General features: G+C 29.2%; 5 protein-coding genes across 6 annotated transcripts in view; 4 read left to right on the forward strand and 1 right to left on the reverse strand.

Moving 5' to 3' along the window:
• The first annotated feature begins 326 nt into the window (after positions 1–326).
• LOC113386067 (cytochrome b5-related protein-like) lies at positions 327–5337 on the forward strand. Its single transcript, XM_026623875.1, has 5 exons — positions 327–355; positions 2908–3098; positions 3281–3666; positions 4432–4617; positions 4820–5337. Exons 1-5 carry the CDS (start codon positions 337–339, stop codon positions 5334–5336), a joined length of 1299 nt encoding a protein of 432 aa, XP_026479660.1. The 5' UTR covers positions 327–336; the 3' UTR covers position 5337.
• A 719-nt stretch (positions 5338–6056) lies between these two features.
• LOC113385324 (protein nessun dorma-like) lies at positions 6057–8299 on the reverse strand. The gene is made up of 7 exons (XM_026623166.1): positions 8156–8299; positions 7912–8086; positions 7707–7834; positions 7334–7569; positions 6590–7256; positions 6249–6407; positions 6057–6181 (listed from the first exon to the last, which is right to left on the reverse strand). The coding sequence occupies exons 1-7, from the start codon at positions 8254–8256 to the stop codon at positions 6064–6066; spliced, it is 1584 nt and encodes a 527-aa protein (XP_026478951.1). The 5' UTR covers positions 8257–8299; the 3' UTR covers positions 6057–6063.
• A 400-nt stretch (positions 8300–8699) lies between these two features.
• Positions 8700–11735, forward strand: LOC113385294 (nedd8-activating enzyme E1 regulatory subunit-like; the record flags this gene model as incomplete). Its single annotated transcript, XM_026623137.1, is given in 11 exon segments — positions 8700–8836; positions 8908–9072; positions 9189–9371; positions 9558–9747; positions 9933–10068; positions 10366–10496; positions 10575–10708; positions 10778–10977; positions 11044–11147; positions 11423–11567; positions 11640–11735. Coding segments are annotated over 11 exon segments (1552 nt in total), but the record flags the coding sequence as incomplete, so codon positions are not given.
• A 2726-nt stretch (positions 11736–14461) lies between these two features.
• Positions 14462–16078, forward strand: LOC113385173 (NAD(P)H-hydrate epimerase-like). 2 transcript variants are annotated; one of them, XM_026622991.1, is made up of 5 exons: positions 14462–14545; positions 14623–14804; positions 15314–15640; positions 15726–15856; positions 15952–16078. In XM_026622991.1, exons 1-5 carry the CDS (start codon positions 14540–14542, stop codon positions 16038–16040), a joined length of 735 nt encoding a protein of 244 aa, XP_026478776.1. In that variant the 5' UTR covers positions 14462–14539; the 3' UTR covers positions 16041–16078. The 2 variants fall into 2 exon arrangements, with proteins under 2 accessions (XP_026478776.1, XP_026478778.1); XM_026622993.1 differs by having other exon boundaries at positions 14464–14534.
• A 748-nt stretch (positions 16079–16826) lies between these two features.
• The window catches only part of LOC113386068 (cytochrome b5-related protein-like), a 6794-nt gene continuing 4556 nt past the window's right edge, over positions 16827–19064 (forward strand). Inside the window, exons 1-5 of the mRNA XM_026623877.1 lie at positions 16827–16830; positions 16917–16961; positions 17053–17191; positions 17760–17856; positions 18086–18208. Of these exons, the coding sequence (XP_026479662.1) occupies positions 16827–16830; positions 16917–16961; positions 17053–17191; positions 17760–17856; positions 18086–18208 (408 nt within the window). The remainder of the gene's footprint in view (positions 16831–16916; positions 16962–17052; positions 17192–17759; positions 17857–18085; positions 18209–19064) is intronic.

The raw sequence follows: 19064 nt of genomic DNA on the forward strand, positions 1-19064 counted from the left end.
ATATATATATATATATATATATATATATATATATCTGTGTGTGTGTGTTTGTATCCATGTGTGAATGTATGTAAATAATCTCAATAGTTTACTTTCCTAGACCACTTTAGAAGATGCCCAGTCTTCCCTAAAGTGTTAAAAATGTGACATCTACCAACGATTTCAGTTTGCTGATAATCTTATATATTATATTGCAGAACATGCGTATGAGTTATTTCATAACATATCTGTGATACACAATCTACTATACTAATGTTTATTAGCAGTGCTATTCATACATTAACTTAATTTACATAATTTATATATTTATTACTGATTTCAAGGCAAGTTAGTGTAATGGATACAGAGAATAAAGGTATGCGTTTTTAGGTAAAATACCTAATGGTGATATATTTAGTTTAATAATAAAAAACATAATATTTTTAACATATTTTTTCGTTTCATATTAACATATTCAATATTTTTACAATAAGGCGTTTTTTGGTAATTTCAAAGATAAATTGACAAATATTTACTTATGTACTGTAATAATATGAGCCAATGGAAGCAATGTCATTGTTTTTGCTATTCATTTTAAATCTTATTTTATTTGAATGCCTGAATATTCGACTAATTATTTGTTTTATCTGTCCATTTTTATTCGTTTTGATTTTTCACATTTTGTTTACCATTTGATTTGAATATTCTGTGTTAAATTTCTTTAGAAAGTTATTTTGAATAATAGTCGTTATGAAACTTTTCCATAGCATTTTAATATAGTGCAGTGTAGTGCAGTGTTATAATGTGAGTTTCAAAATGAAAAATCAACTCATGATGTCATAAAATCATGTGTCGAAACATATCGAATAATAATATTTCGAATAAGATGAATGCCAATGAAGATTTTGATATATCTTCATATACAAAACGCACGTGTCACTATAAACCAATGATTGCCAAAGTAGACGCAGCGACTTTCTGATGTCGTATTATGGGAGCGGCAAAATATTTAATTTAACAACTTTCTTCGAATGTTCATTACTTAAATTATTGGGTCTATAATAGTGTAACAAATTATATTCTAAAATATTATTTTTTTTTTTAATATTTTTAACATCCCACAGGGTAAGTTATAGTAATGGGCCAAAAATCGAAAATGGAAATTTTTTCTAAACTTCACGTTTCAGAGGCTTCTGAACATTTTGACATACCTCAGAACAATATTCCTCGATCATTTCGTTACGGTACGGGAAGTTCCAGCAATTTGCCTTAGTGCGCAATACCGTACACCACTAGTTTACTTTGCGTTAATTTCAAAAGAAAGCTATTGTATGAAGGTAACTTTTCAATCGTTCAAGGAGTAAAAAATGTTGATATGTTAAATGTTATTTATATTGAAATAATATTTATATAGTAAAATGCAAAACAAAATTGATTGTGAAATTTTGCTACACATATATGAGTGTGAATCGTTCTTCAATATTTTTGTTAGCATAAATTTGCATTCAATTTACCTATTATAATTTATAACTATTTATATAACTTAAAATTCATTGCCTGAGACAAAAATTCTTCAAGAAATTTAAATAATTATTGTAATTATTTATCTAACTAAACGATTATTTGAAATATAAAAAATAAATGGAATATCGTGAACTCTTCGATGGTAATTTAATTATTAATATTTCTTCTAAATGACTTTTAAGGCATATTTTCGATACTACATTAAAATTCCAAATAATACCTCAGCTTATTTTCGGAATCTAGAATATTTTAGCAGTTTAGTTATTATTTGTTATATTTACTGATTGCTAATGCAATATTATTTTCCATACACATTGTTGTTATTATCAATAACAACATTCCAGTCCAACTTTTTGTTTCAAGTTTCTCAACTGTAATAGAATTTTTAATCTTTTTATGATATTATATTAGTTGTCATATATTTATATGAAATAAAATTGGTGATAATAAATGAATACATTTATTTAAGGAATCAATACAATCACAATAGATTATACTTTACACTTTTTGATTTGCTATTATAAATTGTAAACTATAGTGGAAGTTAGTAAGGACTTATATACAAAATATTATAGTGAATAATACATGATGTGTTAGTTAATTAAATTTTTAGTAATTTTGATGTTCTTTTTATTAACTTAATTTTGAAAAATATTTAATTAATGTAAAAATAGAAGTAAAAATTACTGAAAATTGAATATACAAATCCTAAAACTTGGTATTGTGTTCTATGTCAAGGTTTATGGTCAAGGCAGTTTGTTAACTACTGAAGTAATTTTGCATTGATGATCTCTTGAGGTTATCGCTGTTTCGGTTATAAAAACCATACTTATCTAATATAAAGAATATCATAGATTATAAAATAGATCTAACAAAAAAATAGAATCATGCAGAAATATGACAGTTATGAATATGCTTGCAAATTAATATTTATCGAAATTAACAACCTCAGCAATATGAAATATTTCTGCTATGCCTAATATCATAACAAAAGTTCTATTATCGTGAATGTGAGACATTGTTGACGGTATGTAAACTACAAAATTAAAAAAAAATATAATTTATTCATAGATAATGCGTAATAATTAGTGTGCGAAAGAGCGTATATGATTTTACGGCTTTCAATTATGCATTTTCAAATATTCAGAGTGTTCGTTACATTTTATTATTTTAATATGAAATAGCAAAAATGCAATTCAAATCAGAAATAAATTGACCGGTATTTATATGTATTAAAATAATTATCTAAAATTTCTCTAAAATGTGTACTTTGTTCCGGGTGGTGCAGATAACCCCAAGTGAGATCAGTCTCAGTGTATATTTATAAAATTGAACGACTAAATAATAAAAGGTTGATAAATTTGTAAATTTCATATTATCATTAATTTATTTATATTTTTTCAGGTGAATGTAATACTCACACGCACTATCCATCATTAAGAGACGTTCTCCCAAGATCAACAGATCGATGGATATTGGGCCAAAGATTAGATGGAGGAGCAGAAGGCTTGTGGAGGATCCATAATAAATTATACGATCTAACAAAATTTGTTGAAAATCATCCAGGTGGTAAAGAATGGCTGGAAATGACACAGGTAAACTTTTGCATTATGTATAGCAAAATCATTCAGAAAAGTTGGTATGAAATATCATCAGCAAATTAAATACAATTGTCTATTGAATTTCAGATAAAAATCAACAAGCTTCAACGAATTATCTTAAGAAACAAGTTAGCATTTTAATTTCTCATTTAATAATTACGGTTGTCTTTTTTCAGAACACTGATATAACCGCAGCTTTCGAAGCACATCACATATCACTGGCTGCCGAAAAGCTCTTACCAAAATTTTATGTGCGAGATGCTCAAACACCAAGTCACTCATTATTAACATACCATGAAAACGGCTTCTATAGAACATTGAAACGTCGTGTTCGAGAAGAAATCAAAAATATACCAAAAATAGCCAAGAAAAAATCCAAACTTATATTAGATTGTTTCATTCTGGGTACATTTATTAGTTCAATGCTAGCAACAGCCTATTGCCCGTTCATATTTGTAGCCGCGTTATTTTTGACTTGGACAACAATAGCAGCACATAATTTCTTTCATCAAAGAAACAACTGGAGAATGTATGCTTTTAATTTATCTATGATGAATCACAGGTGAATATATTGTTTTCTGTAAAAACTAAACCTTTTACTTATTGTGACGAGTGGGGTTGAACTTCCTTTCTTGGTGACGTGCAATGACGGCCATTTATTAAATTTTAGCATTACACTCCCTTTACGAAAGGGTTACTCCAACTCCTTAACCCGACTTCTATGAACAGCCTGTAATTACCTGTGGAACTGACAACACGAATGAAACAGAATGTGCTTTTATCTTATCTAATTTAACTAATTATGATTACAGGTGTGAGGGCATGACTGTGCCTACGTACAGTCATGTCCCATCCCTAAACTCTATCGTACTAACAAATCTTTAATTATTATAAATGACAGAGCGACGGAGTTACGGAGGGAATAGCTACTAAACAAAACAATCTGACCTTTGCTGGAACAGGTTCTTCTCTCCTGGCACAACACACACCACTATACACTATAAGTGGGTCCAAGGGCTCGCGCCTGGACCCGACAGGCCTCCTCGGAGGATTTTACATTTCTTAACGACGATTTTTACCCCTCGAGTTTTGACCCCTTTGGCGACAATGTCTATTGTCGTTACAATATTTTTGACTCAAGTTAATGGTTTATCTTTCGACACAATCAGATCGCCTCAAAAAGTAAAATTCGCAGCGTTGGCGGGTTTTGTATAAAAATTTGTAAGATTCTCCTTAAGAAGGGCAAAGTTATCGTCATAAAATAAAAATAATAAATTGAAAAAATCTTTCCCCATCATAATTTAAATAATCTTTTCTAAACTTTAAGAGAATGGCGAATATCGCATGCCTTGTCACATCACTTGCATCCAAACACCCTGGTCGACATGGAGCTCAGCATAGCCGAACCGTTTTTGTCATGGCAATCAAAAGAAAAAAGTATTTTGAGGTATATTTCTTGGACTGTGTCACCTGTATTTTATGCCAGTCTCTATATCACGCAATATTTATCGAGGTATGTTTTATTATTTTAATTTCTAACATTAATATTTTGAAAAATTTGTAAATTCCACTGCTCACACTATATATCGCTGACTATAAATTTACCAACTGCCAGGCGGTTGAAATGCTGATAAAAGTACAGTTTATGCAAATTATTACTTATAAATTTTAAACCATTCGCGGTATAAAATTTTAAGCGACAATATAATTTTTAGAGTGCTGGATGCTATAGAAAGAAGCAGACTTCATACCCCGTTATGGCAAGAGGTGATTCCATTCTCTTTGCCTTTGGCAATGCTGCTCACATCAAGTTTGCCTGTGATCTCCACGTTAAAAATATGGCTCATGATTGTGGTAATAGCAAGTTTTTTCTTTGGTGTAACCGCTTTCAACGCAGCACACCATCATCCAGAAATTTATCATCACGGAGATACCCCTAGAGAAGATTTGGATTTCGGTAAATTTCAGATTGACACGGTTATGGAGAGACAGGAAGTCACAGGTTCATTATTTCTGGTTTTAACAACTTTTGGTGATCACGGTTTACACCATTTATTTCCAACGTTAGATCACGCCGAATTGCCATATTTGTATCCAGTTTTTCGGCAAGTTTGTAAAGAATTCGGTATGAATTTACGATTTACTAGTCAATGGGATTTGTTCAAAGGCCAATTCCGTCAATTGCTAAAAACAGTCCCAAATATGATAGCTCCAGATAAAGTGAGAAAATAATTGCGACAAAGGACATTTTAGAAACATCTGATAGTCACACGCTTTTTATGATGTTGCTTAAACTGATGTTCAAAATATTTTATGTAAATAATATAAGTATATATTAAGTCACCAATAACTGAGTCCTTTTTATGAGAAATGCATGCATAGCATTGCATAAAACCATGGTTTTATCGATTATTATATGTTGATATTTTTTTTAGCTTTTTTTATAAATAACGTTTTTTCTGAATTTCATATAAATAACTTTAAATTAGATTATTGGATTATAAGTATTGAACGGTTAATAAATTATTTTATTTATATTTATATTTTATTTATACTTATGTTTTATTTATAGTTATATGTGAATCCAAAAATCCGCAATATTTAAAAGTTTTACAAGATCTTTAAAAACAAAATTAATTTATTTTTCAAATTAAAACTGCGGAGTAGATAGAGATTACAATACGAAACAGTATTTTAACAAGAAAAGTAGAGTTTCTTTACATATAAGAAAATATAAAAGTAAATATTGGACAATTATCATTGAATAAAATTAAATTATTGATTTCTTTTTAAGAGTTTATAATTAACAAAATACTTTATACAAAAAAACATTTATTTTATCAAATTATTATATTAACGTACACTAATAATATTTATACTAAGTTTTATATATTGGACATATTAAATATATAGATACCATTATATAGTCTTATGCATAGTTATAACCATTTTTCTCCAATCATTCCATGTGATTATCATTCACCGTTCCATAAGCAGCTTGCCCAATTTTCTTTATAACAGAATTAGCTAATTTCACATTTTGGATTGTTGATGACATGAGTTTAAATCCATGTAAGCTGAAGCAGAAAATATATTAATTTCTTACACATTCAAATAATAGTAGAAATGAAGGAAAAATATTACTCTTTGAGGATGTCGCTATCACCATGACCTTCGGTGAGATCATCATCATTCACTAGAATACCATTTTCTTTACAATCTTTGATAGAAGAATTAATTAATGTTACACTGCAACCAGACAATACCCTCATACCCCAAAAGCAATCACGAATGACTGAATCCCTAAAACAAAATTGGAATTGATATGAAGAAAAAAAGCTATATTCACATTTTCAGCATTACACAGATTTCTTATGTAGGAAAGTCTGGCGCAATAATGTTCGGATTGCAAAAATGTATGAATTATCAATGTTAACAAAAAAAAAAAAATCTATAATATCATCTTTGATTTCTATTCTACTTACCTCAATATAACTTTTGAATCTTTATTGCAAAGAATTCCTGTACTAAAGTTATATATTTCACAATGGTCCGTTTCTAGCACAGAGTTGGGAGAAATTGAAATTCCATGTGTTGTAACAGACTTTCCATCACCTACTATAACACAATTTTTCAAGTGTAATGTTCCATAAGCTGCGATGAAAGCATACTGAAGATTGTTTGCATCAATTGTTAAGTTTTCAATAACTACATTCCGAAAAGTACTAATGAAATATGAGTTTTCAATTAATGTCTGAAGTTTAGTCTCGCTGGGAGAATATATTCCCTTAACTACACATTTCTCTCTGATTTTGATCATGGATGGAATGGCATAAGTTCCAGGAGATATAATGACGGTGTTATCATGGCCACAAGATTCTAAAACTGTTTCTAGATTGTGGCAATATTCAACTAAACTTGTATTAGGAATGAACTCTTGGGATTTTTTCACATATTTTAAATGATCTTCAACAGTACAAATTGGTGAAACAAAATATATATCTGCTACTTGGCTGTTGCCAAATGATGTATCAGCCGAACCTGAAATATCTAGTAGATCCCTCATTTTATTATTTTCACAAATTTCAATTTGCTCTTGTAACTGCTTCAGTTGAAAATGTATTCTTAAAAGGAGTTTAGCAGTTTTAGGATCTAAAATAATAAAAATATTCAACAATATAAATTCTGAACCCAATTTCAAGGTTATAATAATAAGAAAATTAATGTACCATTAGGCTCTTCTTCTTCATTATCGCTCATTTCAGCTTCAATATTGTTTTTCATATCTTGTAATGATTTTGCTTCTTTTATAAGGCCTTTGATATATGCACATTTTGGTCCAGGAATTTCTCCTGAATGTAGGGCAAAGTACAAATCTAATCTAGGTTTGAGATGTTCTTCTGGCCAATCAATACCGTCATCCATGCACATGTCCCACGGCATCCAAATGTTATTGTAAAAGAATCTTTAAGAAAATTTAGTAAAATCTATTACTAATCAGACTTTAAATTAACAATTTAATTCTGATTTATATACATAGATCAGCTCGAGGAAATTATACAACTATTACAATAAAATATGTTATGTTAAAAAGAATTATACCTAAATTTATCCAAACAATCTGCAGTGCGATACACATCTAGAGTATCATATTCTTGAGATTTTGTGGGCCATAATTCTATTAATTCTGCTTCCAATGTTTCTGGTAAATGAATATCATCATCTTGAACCTAATAATATACAACATTCTAAAGTATTGTTAATCACAATATTACGAAATGTAATCTGTAGTAGTTCGATTGCTTACACCGATAACAGTCACTGTAGCGAGGAGCAATTTATAACAAATTTCTTTCACAATAACAAGAACTAAATTAGGATAATGTATCTTGAACTGTTCACATAGATCCCTTGGAATTTTCCAAATAGCTTGCCAGCCAGACGATTCCATTTCGATCTCCAGAAAATCAGACCACTCAGATCTGAAAATTATTTTTGGTTTCAAAATAATTATAAAACCATTGATTCATCAATTTAATATTTTACTATACCTAACTCTAGATGCAGGTAAGGGTTCATCATTAAACCGTAAGATTTGTAAATATTCTTCTAAGCGTTCTTCACGAGTTTTTTCAAAGGAAAACAAGTCCATTATAAAAGCTATTACCAAAAATATAAAATAAACTAAATAAAACTCAAATGTTTAGATATGAACAAGATTAACTTTTTTAATTAGCAGATATTAATTTTAAAATGTGCTAGTGACAAGGACAATATTTTTGACACAAAGCTCATCGGTTGTTAAACAGTTAAAATTTAAAACTCAACTGAAGTTTCTGCTAATTGAAAATATTGATTTTTTGTAGAAGATAAATGGGCGCGAATTTTGAATATTTTTTTAATTTTTCCAAAATATTGCATTTATTGAAAAATCAATATGTAAATATCTAATAATATTATCAATAGTTAAATATTTGTAATACGAGAACATTTGTAATTAAACAATATTTGTGTATTGATCCCTATTTGAAATTAGTCAGGTGTAACGCTGTATGTCGGCGTCTCTCGTACTAAAACATAACATTTCAGGTTATTCGTGTTTGACAGTTCCTAATTTTCGTTGATACTTACCTTTACAATTATATTAAAAACTTTTTTAATGAAATGTCCTCACCTGCTCCGAAATCACCAGAAATGTCTGAAAAAAGCAAAAAATATGATCGTCAAATACGGTATTACATCAACGTATTAACTATTGCAACATTATTTAATTTATTAACATTTACAAATTTTGTGCAATTAGGCTGTGGGGCGAAAATGGTCAATCATTATTGGAACAAGCTCAGATATGTGTAATAAATGCCACTGCTCTGGGAAGTGAAATTCTGAAAGGCCTAATTCTACCCGGTGTTGGTGGATTTACTATTGTAGATGAGAAAACAGTCACTGAGGAAGACGTTGGATGCAAGTCAGAACATTGACAATATAAATGTGTTTATACAAATAAAAAATTACTATAGAATTTAATTATATGTGCACATGTATAATTTTTGTATGTTAATGATTATTTTCTGCTTGTTTTAGTTTTTTCCTGGAATTAAATTGTGTTGGGCAATCTAGAGCTCAGGCTTGTGCAAGGGGACTACTCGAACTAAATCCTGACGTAAGAGGAGATTATGTTGATGAAAGCCCTGAACAGTTGTTAGAAAAAAATCCAGACTTTTTCAAAAACTTCAAAGTTGTAGTAGCCACATCTTTATCAGAAAAGTATGAAAATATTTTTATTCTAAAGATATATCCAATTAAAAGAAATATTTAGAAATTATTTATGCACAGCTTACAACTTACAGCTAAAACAGTTTTTGACAGAATAATTTCAATATTAAATTATATCTTATCAGAGATTATACGGTGTTGACTTGGTAGAAAAACTGATATAGTTCACTTTTTCAGAACGACCATTCAATTATCAAATCATCTATGGGAGTTAAATGTACCATTAATAGTCTGTCGAAGTATTGGTTTTATGGGTTCATTGAGAATTCAAATCAAAGAGCTTACAGTTGTAGAATCACATCCAGACAACAAATCTTCTGATTTGCGTCTTGTAGAACCTTTCCCAGCATTAGAGAAGCATTTTCAGGTATTGTTATAAAAGCATAACTTTTATACATAATTTATTTTTCACTATATAAGAGTGAAATATAAGATAATAAGAGTAAGAATGCAGAGCTTTGTTTAAATAATAATGTTCAATTCAATTTATGATACATATAAAGGTACTGGTAATATTTGAACTTATATGTTTATATAAATTATATTTTACAGAGAACAGAATTATCCTCAAAAACTCCTTGGATAGAAATTCTGTACCATTACTTACAAATATGGCGCAAATCAAATGAAGGTCGAATTCCTAAAACATATAAGGAAAAAACAGAATTGAAGGACTTAATTAAAGCAGGTAAATTCTTTCAATTAATATTTAATTTATTAGCATAATAATATTTGTACAAACTCCTATTTTTTTGCTAGAACAGAAACATGTCATATTATATTCTAATTAATTATTATTATATTGTATTGAATTATATCTAAAAACTTTTATGATTCAATTACTTACATGTGATCATTACCCACAGTGTCAATGCTCATATTCAACCATTTTACATATTTTTTTTTTAAAGTAATGTTCGTACATAGCACTATATTTTATAGCATATGTTTTTATTTTTTAACACAATTGTTTTATGTATTTTAGGTATGACTGCAGATGAAGAAAATTACGAAGAGGCCATACGTGCAGTCAACTCGAATCTTGGAGGTGGAAAGGCAACAAGTGATATTAGAAAAATATTAGATGATGATAGCTGTTTAAATCTATCTCGAAATGTTAGTTTATATATGATAATAATAAAATGCAATGATGTAGATATTAAAATTTAGTAATTAAGATAATTTGTTTTTCAGTCAACTCCATTTTGGGTGATGGCTCATGCTGTTAGAAAGTTTGAATTAAAAGAAGGAAATGGATGGTTACCAGTTGAAGGCGTTATTCCAGATATGACTGCTGACACTAAATCATACATCGCATTGCAACAAGTGTATTACAATATATTTTTTATGCTGATATTTATTCCTTTACAATTTTATAAATATTTTTATTCTAACAGATATAAGAACCAATTCAATCATGACGTTGAAATTGTAATGAAATATGTGCAAGATTTGATTCAAGAATTAGATTTACCTTATGATTACGTTAGTGAGCAAGATATAAAAATATTCTGCAGAAATGCTAATTCGTTACATTTGGTGCGTGGTACTAAAATATCAGATGAATATGACAAATCAACTATAGCAAATATTGTTGGTAAGCCAATTAAATACTTTAGTCTAAACTCATGTATGATATCTTTTATGATGACATAAATTATAGCATCAGGACTTGAAAATCCAAGTAGCTTAATGGAACACTATGTGACGCTGAGGGCTACTGAGAAATTTTTAATGGAATATGGTGTGCTTCCTGGAGAATGTCAGGTAAGTGTATAGGACTCTTGATTATTTTATGTTTATTTAATGAAAAAAATAATTATTTAGATTAGATTAGATAATAATCATGTTATGCTAATATTTTTGTATAATTTTTTTGTTTTCAAAAACTGTATGTAATATATAACTTCCAGAAATTATATATTAGAAAGCTATTTTTTCCGTATCTTAAGATATTTTTTTCTTGCATGAATGATCAAGAATAATGCAATTAATTCGATTATATTTTTTAATAAAATATTGTGACTGCTTAATCTGGTCAGATGGAACCTGATGCAGCCCGTCTAAAGTCTTGTGTTTCAAAACTGATATCTGATTGGGGTTGTTCAGCTATACCTCGAGAAGACTTGTCCCATGAACTGTGTCGATATGGAGGATCTGAAATACATAGTGTTTCTGCATTTATAGGTTTATATCGACTCTTTTAATTTATATATAATATAACTCATCAATTCTGAACTCACATAAAATTATTTTCAGGAGGATGTGTTACACAAGAAGTTATTAAAATTGTTACAAGGCAGTTTAAACCTTTACATAATACTTTTATATATGATGCTATAACTTCTTCAACTGAAACATTAATATTATAAATTTAATTTATTTATTTATTAATAAAAGCTTTCTTCTCTAAGAAGTCTTAGCATAGGTGTTTGGAATCCGCCTTAGTCCTTTCAGATTATTTTAGTTGTCAGATTATTTTGAGTTTTAAGGAAATAACCACTATTTTAAATTGTTGCAGAATTTAAACCCTGCCTAGACTAATCTACCATATAAATGAACTTATTCAATGCTGATGATTTTCCATCAAATCAGGAATTCCAGGAATCATCTTAATGGCTGAATTTAAAACTGCTTCAACTGTATAACTTTAAATTATTTCTCAAAAATAACTAGCATATTTTGCAAGATTGTATATTTTTAGTTTCCAATATTCTACAGTAGATAATCTAATATTTTTCTACATTAACTGGATATATGTATATCAAATCAATGTACATTTGTATACTTTTGGTTTCCTGTTTATTAGGAGGTAAGAGCACTATACAGTTTTTCAAGGAATTGATTAAAAGGCTTAAAGAATTCTTTGAACCTTCTAGAATATGGAGAAAACTGTTTCATGTTTGAAATAATACTCATAAATTTATAAATACATGAAAAGGATCTGTTGGGTTCATTAGACAACACTCAGCAATAGAACAAATACATAGAGTTGTTGATTCCATTTATAAAGCCTTTCACTTAAAGAAATATTGTTCAGCCCTTTTTTTGACATCAGTCAGGCGTTTGATAAAGTTTGGCATAACGGCTTGTTGTACAAATTAAAGAAGAATTTACCATACAACTATTATCTCCTCCTAAAATCATATCTGTGTGATAGAAGGTTCTTCATCATTTTTGATGATGCTTCATCTAATGTAAATATTTCTTCCGGAGTTCCCCAAGGTAGTGTTCTTGGTCCGCTGCTTTACATTATATATACTGCTGATATACCTACAAATGCAGAAACCATGATTGCTACCTTTGCAGATGATACGGAAATTCTAGCTCAACATGAAAACCATTTGCTTGCCTCGGCAATTCAACAAAAACATGTAGATGAAGTAGAAAAGTGGATGAAACTATGGAGAATAAAAGTTAATAACTCTAAATCAGTTCACGTTATTTTTACCTTACGTCAAGGTTCATGCCCCCCTGTTAGATTGAATGGTGTTTGGTGCCTGTATCCAATGTTGTTAAATATCTGCGAATACATTTAGATAGAAGATTAACTTGGCATGAACATATTCTAAAGAAGTGTCAGCAGCTTGAATTAACACGTAGGCAACTTAATTGGTTAAACTCCTAATATACAAGACAATTATTAAACCAATATGGTCCTACGGCGTACAATTATGGGGTGCGGCCAGTAAATCGAACATAACTATTCCACAAAGGTTCCAAAATAACATTTTGAAATAAATCGTGAACGCTTCAAAATACGTTCCCAATTGATTGATACATCAAGATCTCAGGATTCGAACTATAGAAGAAGAAATTAGTCTTTACTGCACCAGATACTTCGGAGAAATATTTCTAAGAGACGACCCCTAAATAGATACGAGATATTAAAAGTTAGTAATGAAGATTTTGATAGTAATAAGCGATTAAATTCAATATTTGCATCGTCGAATTGGAACAGAGCTGCAAAATGCAACTTGTATCAACTGATACCTGACGTATTAGTAATTGACAGTCATGTTAGGTTATACAGGCCCTATTATCTCAGTACAAAATCCGCGTTCACAACGCGTAGTTCCAGTCACGACCGCTAGGCGCAAATTTGGCGCTAGTGAGCCGATGACAAGTTTGACAGGTTAGTAATTCACGAGCAATATGTACCAGAAATGTCAAAATTTTGTTTTGATTCTTATTGTGATTGTTGTGTTTACAAGTGTTTTATAATTGTTTATACGGTTTTATTTGTGATTCAAGCAAATCTATAACTCTTAAATGAAGAGGAAATAAAGCAGTTGTTAAAGCAGTGTATATAATAAAATTTAATCACAATACATTTTTGGGAGCAAGCTAGGGCTCTTTTATAAGAAAGCAAGGCTCCTCTAAATTGTATTAAACTTTGGAGGCTCTTAATATCATATGGAAAAGCATAAATAGACTAGACTTACATTTTTTAGAACACCCACTGAGTTAATGAACGTTCCAATTGCCGTGCAAATGATAAAATAAGTTATTTAATGCAGCAGTTTTTTGAATATCAAGATAATATCAAGAGCCATTTAGCATGACTGGATTATCGCAAAGAATGTGCTGAAAAGTGACAAATCTTACTTGAATGATTATTAGTTAATAAGTAATGCACAGACACTATAATTTAAACACCATGTTTTGTGTTCACAACATTATTGGTAGTGAATAATGAATGATTATCCACTTGAAGGCAGGAATCCTGTAATTCGTTAAACTTTTTATTTTCCTTTTTTTTAAATAAATATGTTTGTTGCAACATATTGCTATTTACTTTGATATCTATTTTAATATATGTATTATGTTTGGTATGTTTTGTTATTGTATAACAATGTCAATATAAGACTATTGTAATGCAAAATTTAAATACAAATAAATTATTTTTACAAATTGACAATTTTCTTTTATTTCTAATTTTGGCGCTTTAATTTGAATGCATTTTGGAGCACGAGGCTGCCGAGCGACATGCGATTAAAGCGCCATCACCCAATTGCGGTCGTGACTTTCCCTAGCTCTCTGAACGCAAATACCGCGAGAGAGAAACGTCTATGTTATAATCCCAGACAATAATATAAAACAGCAAAATTTAAACTGAAATAGGCTAATCATCTGATTTTATAGCATAATAAAGTAATATGCTTGTGAGCATTGCTACTCAATTCGAATATAATAGTCAGTACTATATTCTATGTACTTAATTTTTTTAACACAATTTCAGTTATCTCAAGTTAGAAAAATACAAACAAGCTGTTTGACCAAAATGAAATACCTTTCGCAAGATGAAGCTACAAAAATTGATGTTGAATTATTCAATGAGTATAAATTCAGCGTTGACCAGTTAATGGAACTTGCTGGTTTGAGCTGTTCTTCTGCTATATCTAATTGCTATCCTCCTGATAGGTTAGTTCATTATTATTCAGGATTAATTAGTTTATCGATTTAATCTATGATGATGATGATTAGCTTTACATATAGCTATAATAAATTTTATCGATGAATGTCATTGCAATATGATTCAGTAATTTGAGCTGAGCATAGTTAAATATAATGCTTCTAATGGCCAATATAGTTTTGTCGTGATTAAGATCAGGTCTAAATAAGTACCAATGAGATATTTCTAATATCCAAACAATTTTAAGTGTAATTGCACAATAATTCTGCTCATCGTCAGGCTTATCCAATACACATTGACTTTGAGCTTGTCTAAAAGGCAGAGTTCTCATTTGCTTTGCATAATAATCGTTGAAATAATATTTACAATATTGAAAGTGAGAAATTCTGATTAAAATAGGCATGCTCATGACAGTGTTTAATAGGGTTCCAAGAAGAATCAAAAACCACAATAAAAATTATTAACTAAAGTCAATTACCATTATTTTTTCTTTATTTAATTTTTGCCTATTTTTCAGTTTAGAAAGTAAAAATGTATTGGTTTGTTGTGGCCCTGGTAACAATGGTGGTGACGGCTTAGTAGCTGCAAGACATTTAGCCTTAACTGGCTATTGTCCATTCTTATACTATCCGAAACAAACTCCTAAAGAACTATACCAGAATCTTTTGCATCAGTGTACTAGAAATAATATTCCGCTAATTGAATCAAGCCATAAAATCACAGAGACACATAAATTTGGCTTAATAGTTGATGCATTATTTGGATTTAGCTTCAAGCCTCCTGTTAGAGATGAATTCAAAGATATAATCAATCAAATGATAGAAACAAAGATTCCAATTGTGAGGTAATTTTGAAATAAGCAATATAAATATTCTAATTTCAAATTCAATGCTTATAATCTAGTGAAATGAATCATTTTTTCATTTTAGCATTGATATTCCAAGTGGGTGGGATGTCGAAACAGGCTGCCCCGAAAGTGGAGGAATAAATCCAAAGATGCTTATATCATTAACAGCACCAAAAAAATGTGCACACAAGTTTAATGGCCACCATTATTTAGGTATAATATATCTATTCATGATACTTAAGATTAAATTTTTACTGTATAATTATAATAATTTAAATACTATACTTTCTGTATTAAAATGTTTTTAGGTGGTTTATTTGTTCCAAAGAGTTTGCAAGATAAATATGATTTAAATCTGCCACAGTATCCTGGAACATCAACTTATATAAAACTATAGTCAATACACTGTACAGATACAATATTTTTAATAATGATGTCTTTGTGGAATGAAAGATAAATGAAAAAGATGAATTAAATATTTATGTAATGGTAAATAAAATAATATAAATTAAAATGTTTTTATTATGTAAAAAAAATTTTATCATATTTAGTATTGATCTCATGCAAATGGCAGGTTTGCATCGAAATTTCAATAAAATGATTAAATACGATCAATAATCTACCCTAAATAGGTGAATGTAAATTTAAATGAAGCAACAACTATGATTAATTTTAGTTATATTTAATAACAAATATTCAATAGAAGATCATAAATATATAGCGAAATATAATGAAGTAAATAAAATTAGAATAGTTTGCGTTTTAAATTTTTGAAATTGGTTCAGCTCTCTGAGCAAAAGGTTGTACTTTTTCTAAATTTGGTGTCAAACGTCGAGAAAACATAAAATTAGCAAGCCACTTATTTTTTAGCGAAAAAATGAATTTATCCTTCGACTACGACTACGTTTTTTACGAAATTATTAATTTCTCCTTCATATTTTCTGTCTTCATAGTACAGCAAAATTTGAAATTAATTGTTCCTCTAGTTTATATTCATGTTTAGATAAGTTTTAGGTAGTAGTAAATACTTATTGATCTAAATTTATCAATTGAGAACTTTCATTCATTTTCGTTTCCAAGGAAACGGTCTTATTGTTTACTTCAAGTTCGGAAAATAATTGAACATACAAAACTTGAGTAAAAATTCTAGAATATTTTGCATATTTTATTCTAAATATACATAATGGGTTACTTCGAGTAAAACGTGGCGATGAAATCAATTTTTATATGAAACCCTATTAATACGCCGGTTGATACGGCTTTAGCTGAATAGTGTCAATATTTAACGGTCGACTGAAAATTAGTCGTATTTGTGCAGGCAAGTGGTAAGAAAATAAAAATAATTATAATATAATGAAATTTAAATTCTATGACATATTATTTTGATAGTCAAATAATTGATATTTTAGAGATGGAAGAATTAGCCAAGCATGGTGTTATGTTTCCGCCAGAAATTTTAGGTTTGAATGAGGATCAGGTGCGTGACTTCAAACTAGTTGACCCATGGGCGGACAAATGCATTCCAAGTGGCGGATACATCGAAAATAAGTAATATAAATAATATATATCAAAATTAAGCATATAAAATATATATCGAACAAGTTTCCACATGTTTTATTTTTGATATGTTCAGAGTAACAAACTTCTGCTAATTACATCTGAAAAAGTTACCTTCACAAAACAGAATAATATACGTTTCTTACATTTGAATCCTTCGCAGACTTTTTGATTTTGTTCAATAAGTAACATATAAATAATTACATAAAAGTGAATATTATATACATATATCTCAGCTCTTTAAGCCTAGAAAGAAATAATATACGAGCATATAATGCATTAATTTGTTCTTTAAGCTATTATATAGTAATTTTTAAGCATTAACGTTCACAAATTTTATGATGGCGATTTATAAATTTTCATTACTTATGCTTTTATTTATACACATTTAAAAAATAAATATGAAAGAAGTGTAATTATTGAATCACAAATAGTTTGAAAATAGCATATAAAGCCAATAAAATAACGAGAAGTTAAGTTTTTTAAATAAAAGTCAATGAATGTTTATATTTAATTAATGTAAAGCAATTATTTATGATTATTGTTTTTATTTATTCAGAGATCCCATGGGGCGCAGAAATGGTCGTCAGCCTCACAAGCACTTACAAGACATGATCAGCAAGACCATCGAAGACGTTAAAGCAATGACCAGCCGAGTGAGTTATTTTTAATAAAATATTTTTTTTGTCTTTATATATATATATATATATATATATATATATTAATTCTATACATTCTTATATTTAAATTACATTAAAAAATTACAATTCCATAATTTTTAATTGGAATATTGAACATCATGCACAAACAAAATTTCTAATTCTAAATAAAATACTTTTTTGATCGATGGTATATATGTGTGTTAATGTAGAATTTCTTTTTTAGAAATTAGTCGATCAAAATGAACAAGTTACAATCAAAACAATACATGAAGCTATTAAATTACTGAAAGGTGCTATAACCATTGTGTATCCTATGAATTTGCCGCCACATGATCCTATAAGATTGGTAAGAAATTTAATTTCAAATTATAAATGGCATTTTGCCTTAAGGGGGTTGTTCTTTTTCGTTACAAAAAATGCAAGGTATTTGTTTTTTGTTTTTCCTCGAAATGTATTTATCATAGAGACATGCGGTTTTTTTTAAACAAAAATTACAAAATCATAGAATATTACGTGATTTCTTCTTCTTTCTTTTTGCGCCGTCATTTTATAACCAGGGGGCGCCAAAGTCGGTCTTGCAAAAACGATCTCTTTTGCGGTGCCACAGATAAATCCGTTGCGCATCGCCCGAAACAAAAAAAAATAATTACGTTGAAGAAGAAGTTTGTTTCCAGTCCCCTACCAAAATAAAAGAAAAAAAGCAGAAGGAAAAAATGGCAGCTATTTAAAAAAAAAGTGTCAAAAAAGGCCTTTTTTGGGGGCGAGAAGCTTCGCAAATTTTTTTTGCGTAATGTTATCAAGTTGTTTGAGGTAGGGGGACTCGGTATTGGCAGTGGTGAACAAATTAAAAAAAAATGCAAGTCGATCCGACTTGTAGTTTTTGTTAATTTGTGGCACCGCATTGAAAAAAGTCAATTTGAGAAAAACGTATTTAAAGTTCTTAATATAATGTACTGAATACACCATTTAATTTAATGTACTAAATACACCATGGTGTTCAAAGATGCTGACACATTAAAAAGGTCATGTGCATGAGTTTTATAATGAAAAAGAGGAATCTGGCATACAATAGCTCGAGGAGCGATAAAAAACGCTTTCAGAGGATCATACATATAGAGATATATATATCTATAACTTCGTCAAAAAAATAGATATTGAGATGATTTTTTTTTGAAATGAGCTAAGGGTTTTATCTTTCATAA

The sequence above is a fragment of the Ctenocephalides felis genome, unplaced genomic scaffold (genome assembly GCF_003426905.1).
Source record: "Ctenocephalides felis isolate EL2017-DRISC unplaced genomic scaffold, ASM342690v1 CF-g0.4_SCAFFOLD_03571, whole genome shotgun sequence".
In the NCBI taxonomy this organism is placed as follows: Eukaryota; Metazoa; Arthropoda; class Insecta; order Siphonaptera; family Pulicidae; genus Ctenocephalides; species Ctenocephalides felis.

What these genes read in the sequence shown, in the direction of transcription:
- LOC113385324 (XM_026623166.1), bottom strand. Translation starts at nt 8,256, where the DNA reads ATGGACTTGTTTTCCTTTGAAAAAACTCGTGAAGAACGCTTAGAAGAA. An exon ending in CTACAGTGACTGTTATCGGT is followed by an intron (nt 7,835 to 7,911) that starts GTAAGCAATCGA and finishes GTATATTATTAG; the next exon opens with GTTCAAGATGATGATATTCA. An exon ending in GATTGTTTGGATAAATTTAG is followed by an intron (nt 7,570 to 7,706) that starts GTATAATTCTTT and finishes ATTTTCTTAAAG; the next exon opens with ATTCTTTTACAATAACATTT.
- LOC113386067 (XM_026623875.1), top strand. An exon ending in AATGGCTGGAAATGACACAG is followed by an intron (nt 3,099 to 3,280) that starts GTAAACTTTTGC and finishes GTCTTTTTTCAG; the next exon opens with AACACTGATATAACCGCAGC. An exon ending in ATCACGCAATATTTATCGAG is followed by an intron (nt 4,618 to 4,819) that starts GTATGTTTTATT and finishes TATAATTTTTAG; the next exon opens with AGTGCTGGATGCTATAGAAA.
- LOC113385173 (XM_026622991.1), top strand. An exon ending in AATTGCTATCCTCCTGATAG is followed by an intron (nt 14,805 to 15,313) that starts GTTAGTTCATTA and finishes CCTATTTTTCAG; the next exon opens with TTTAGAAAGTAAAAATGTAT. An exon ending in ACAAAGATTCCAATTGTGAG is followed by an intron (nt 15,641 to 15,725) that starts GTAATTTTGAAA and finishes TTTTCATTTTAG; the next exon opens with CATTGATATTCCAAGTGGGT.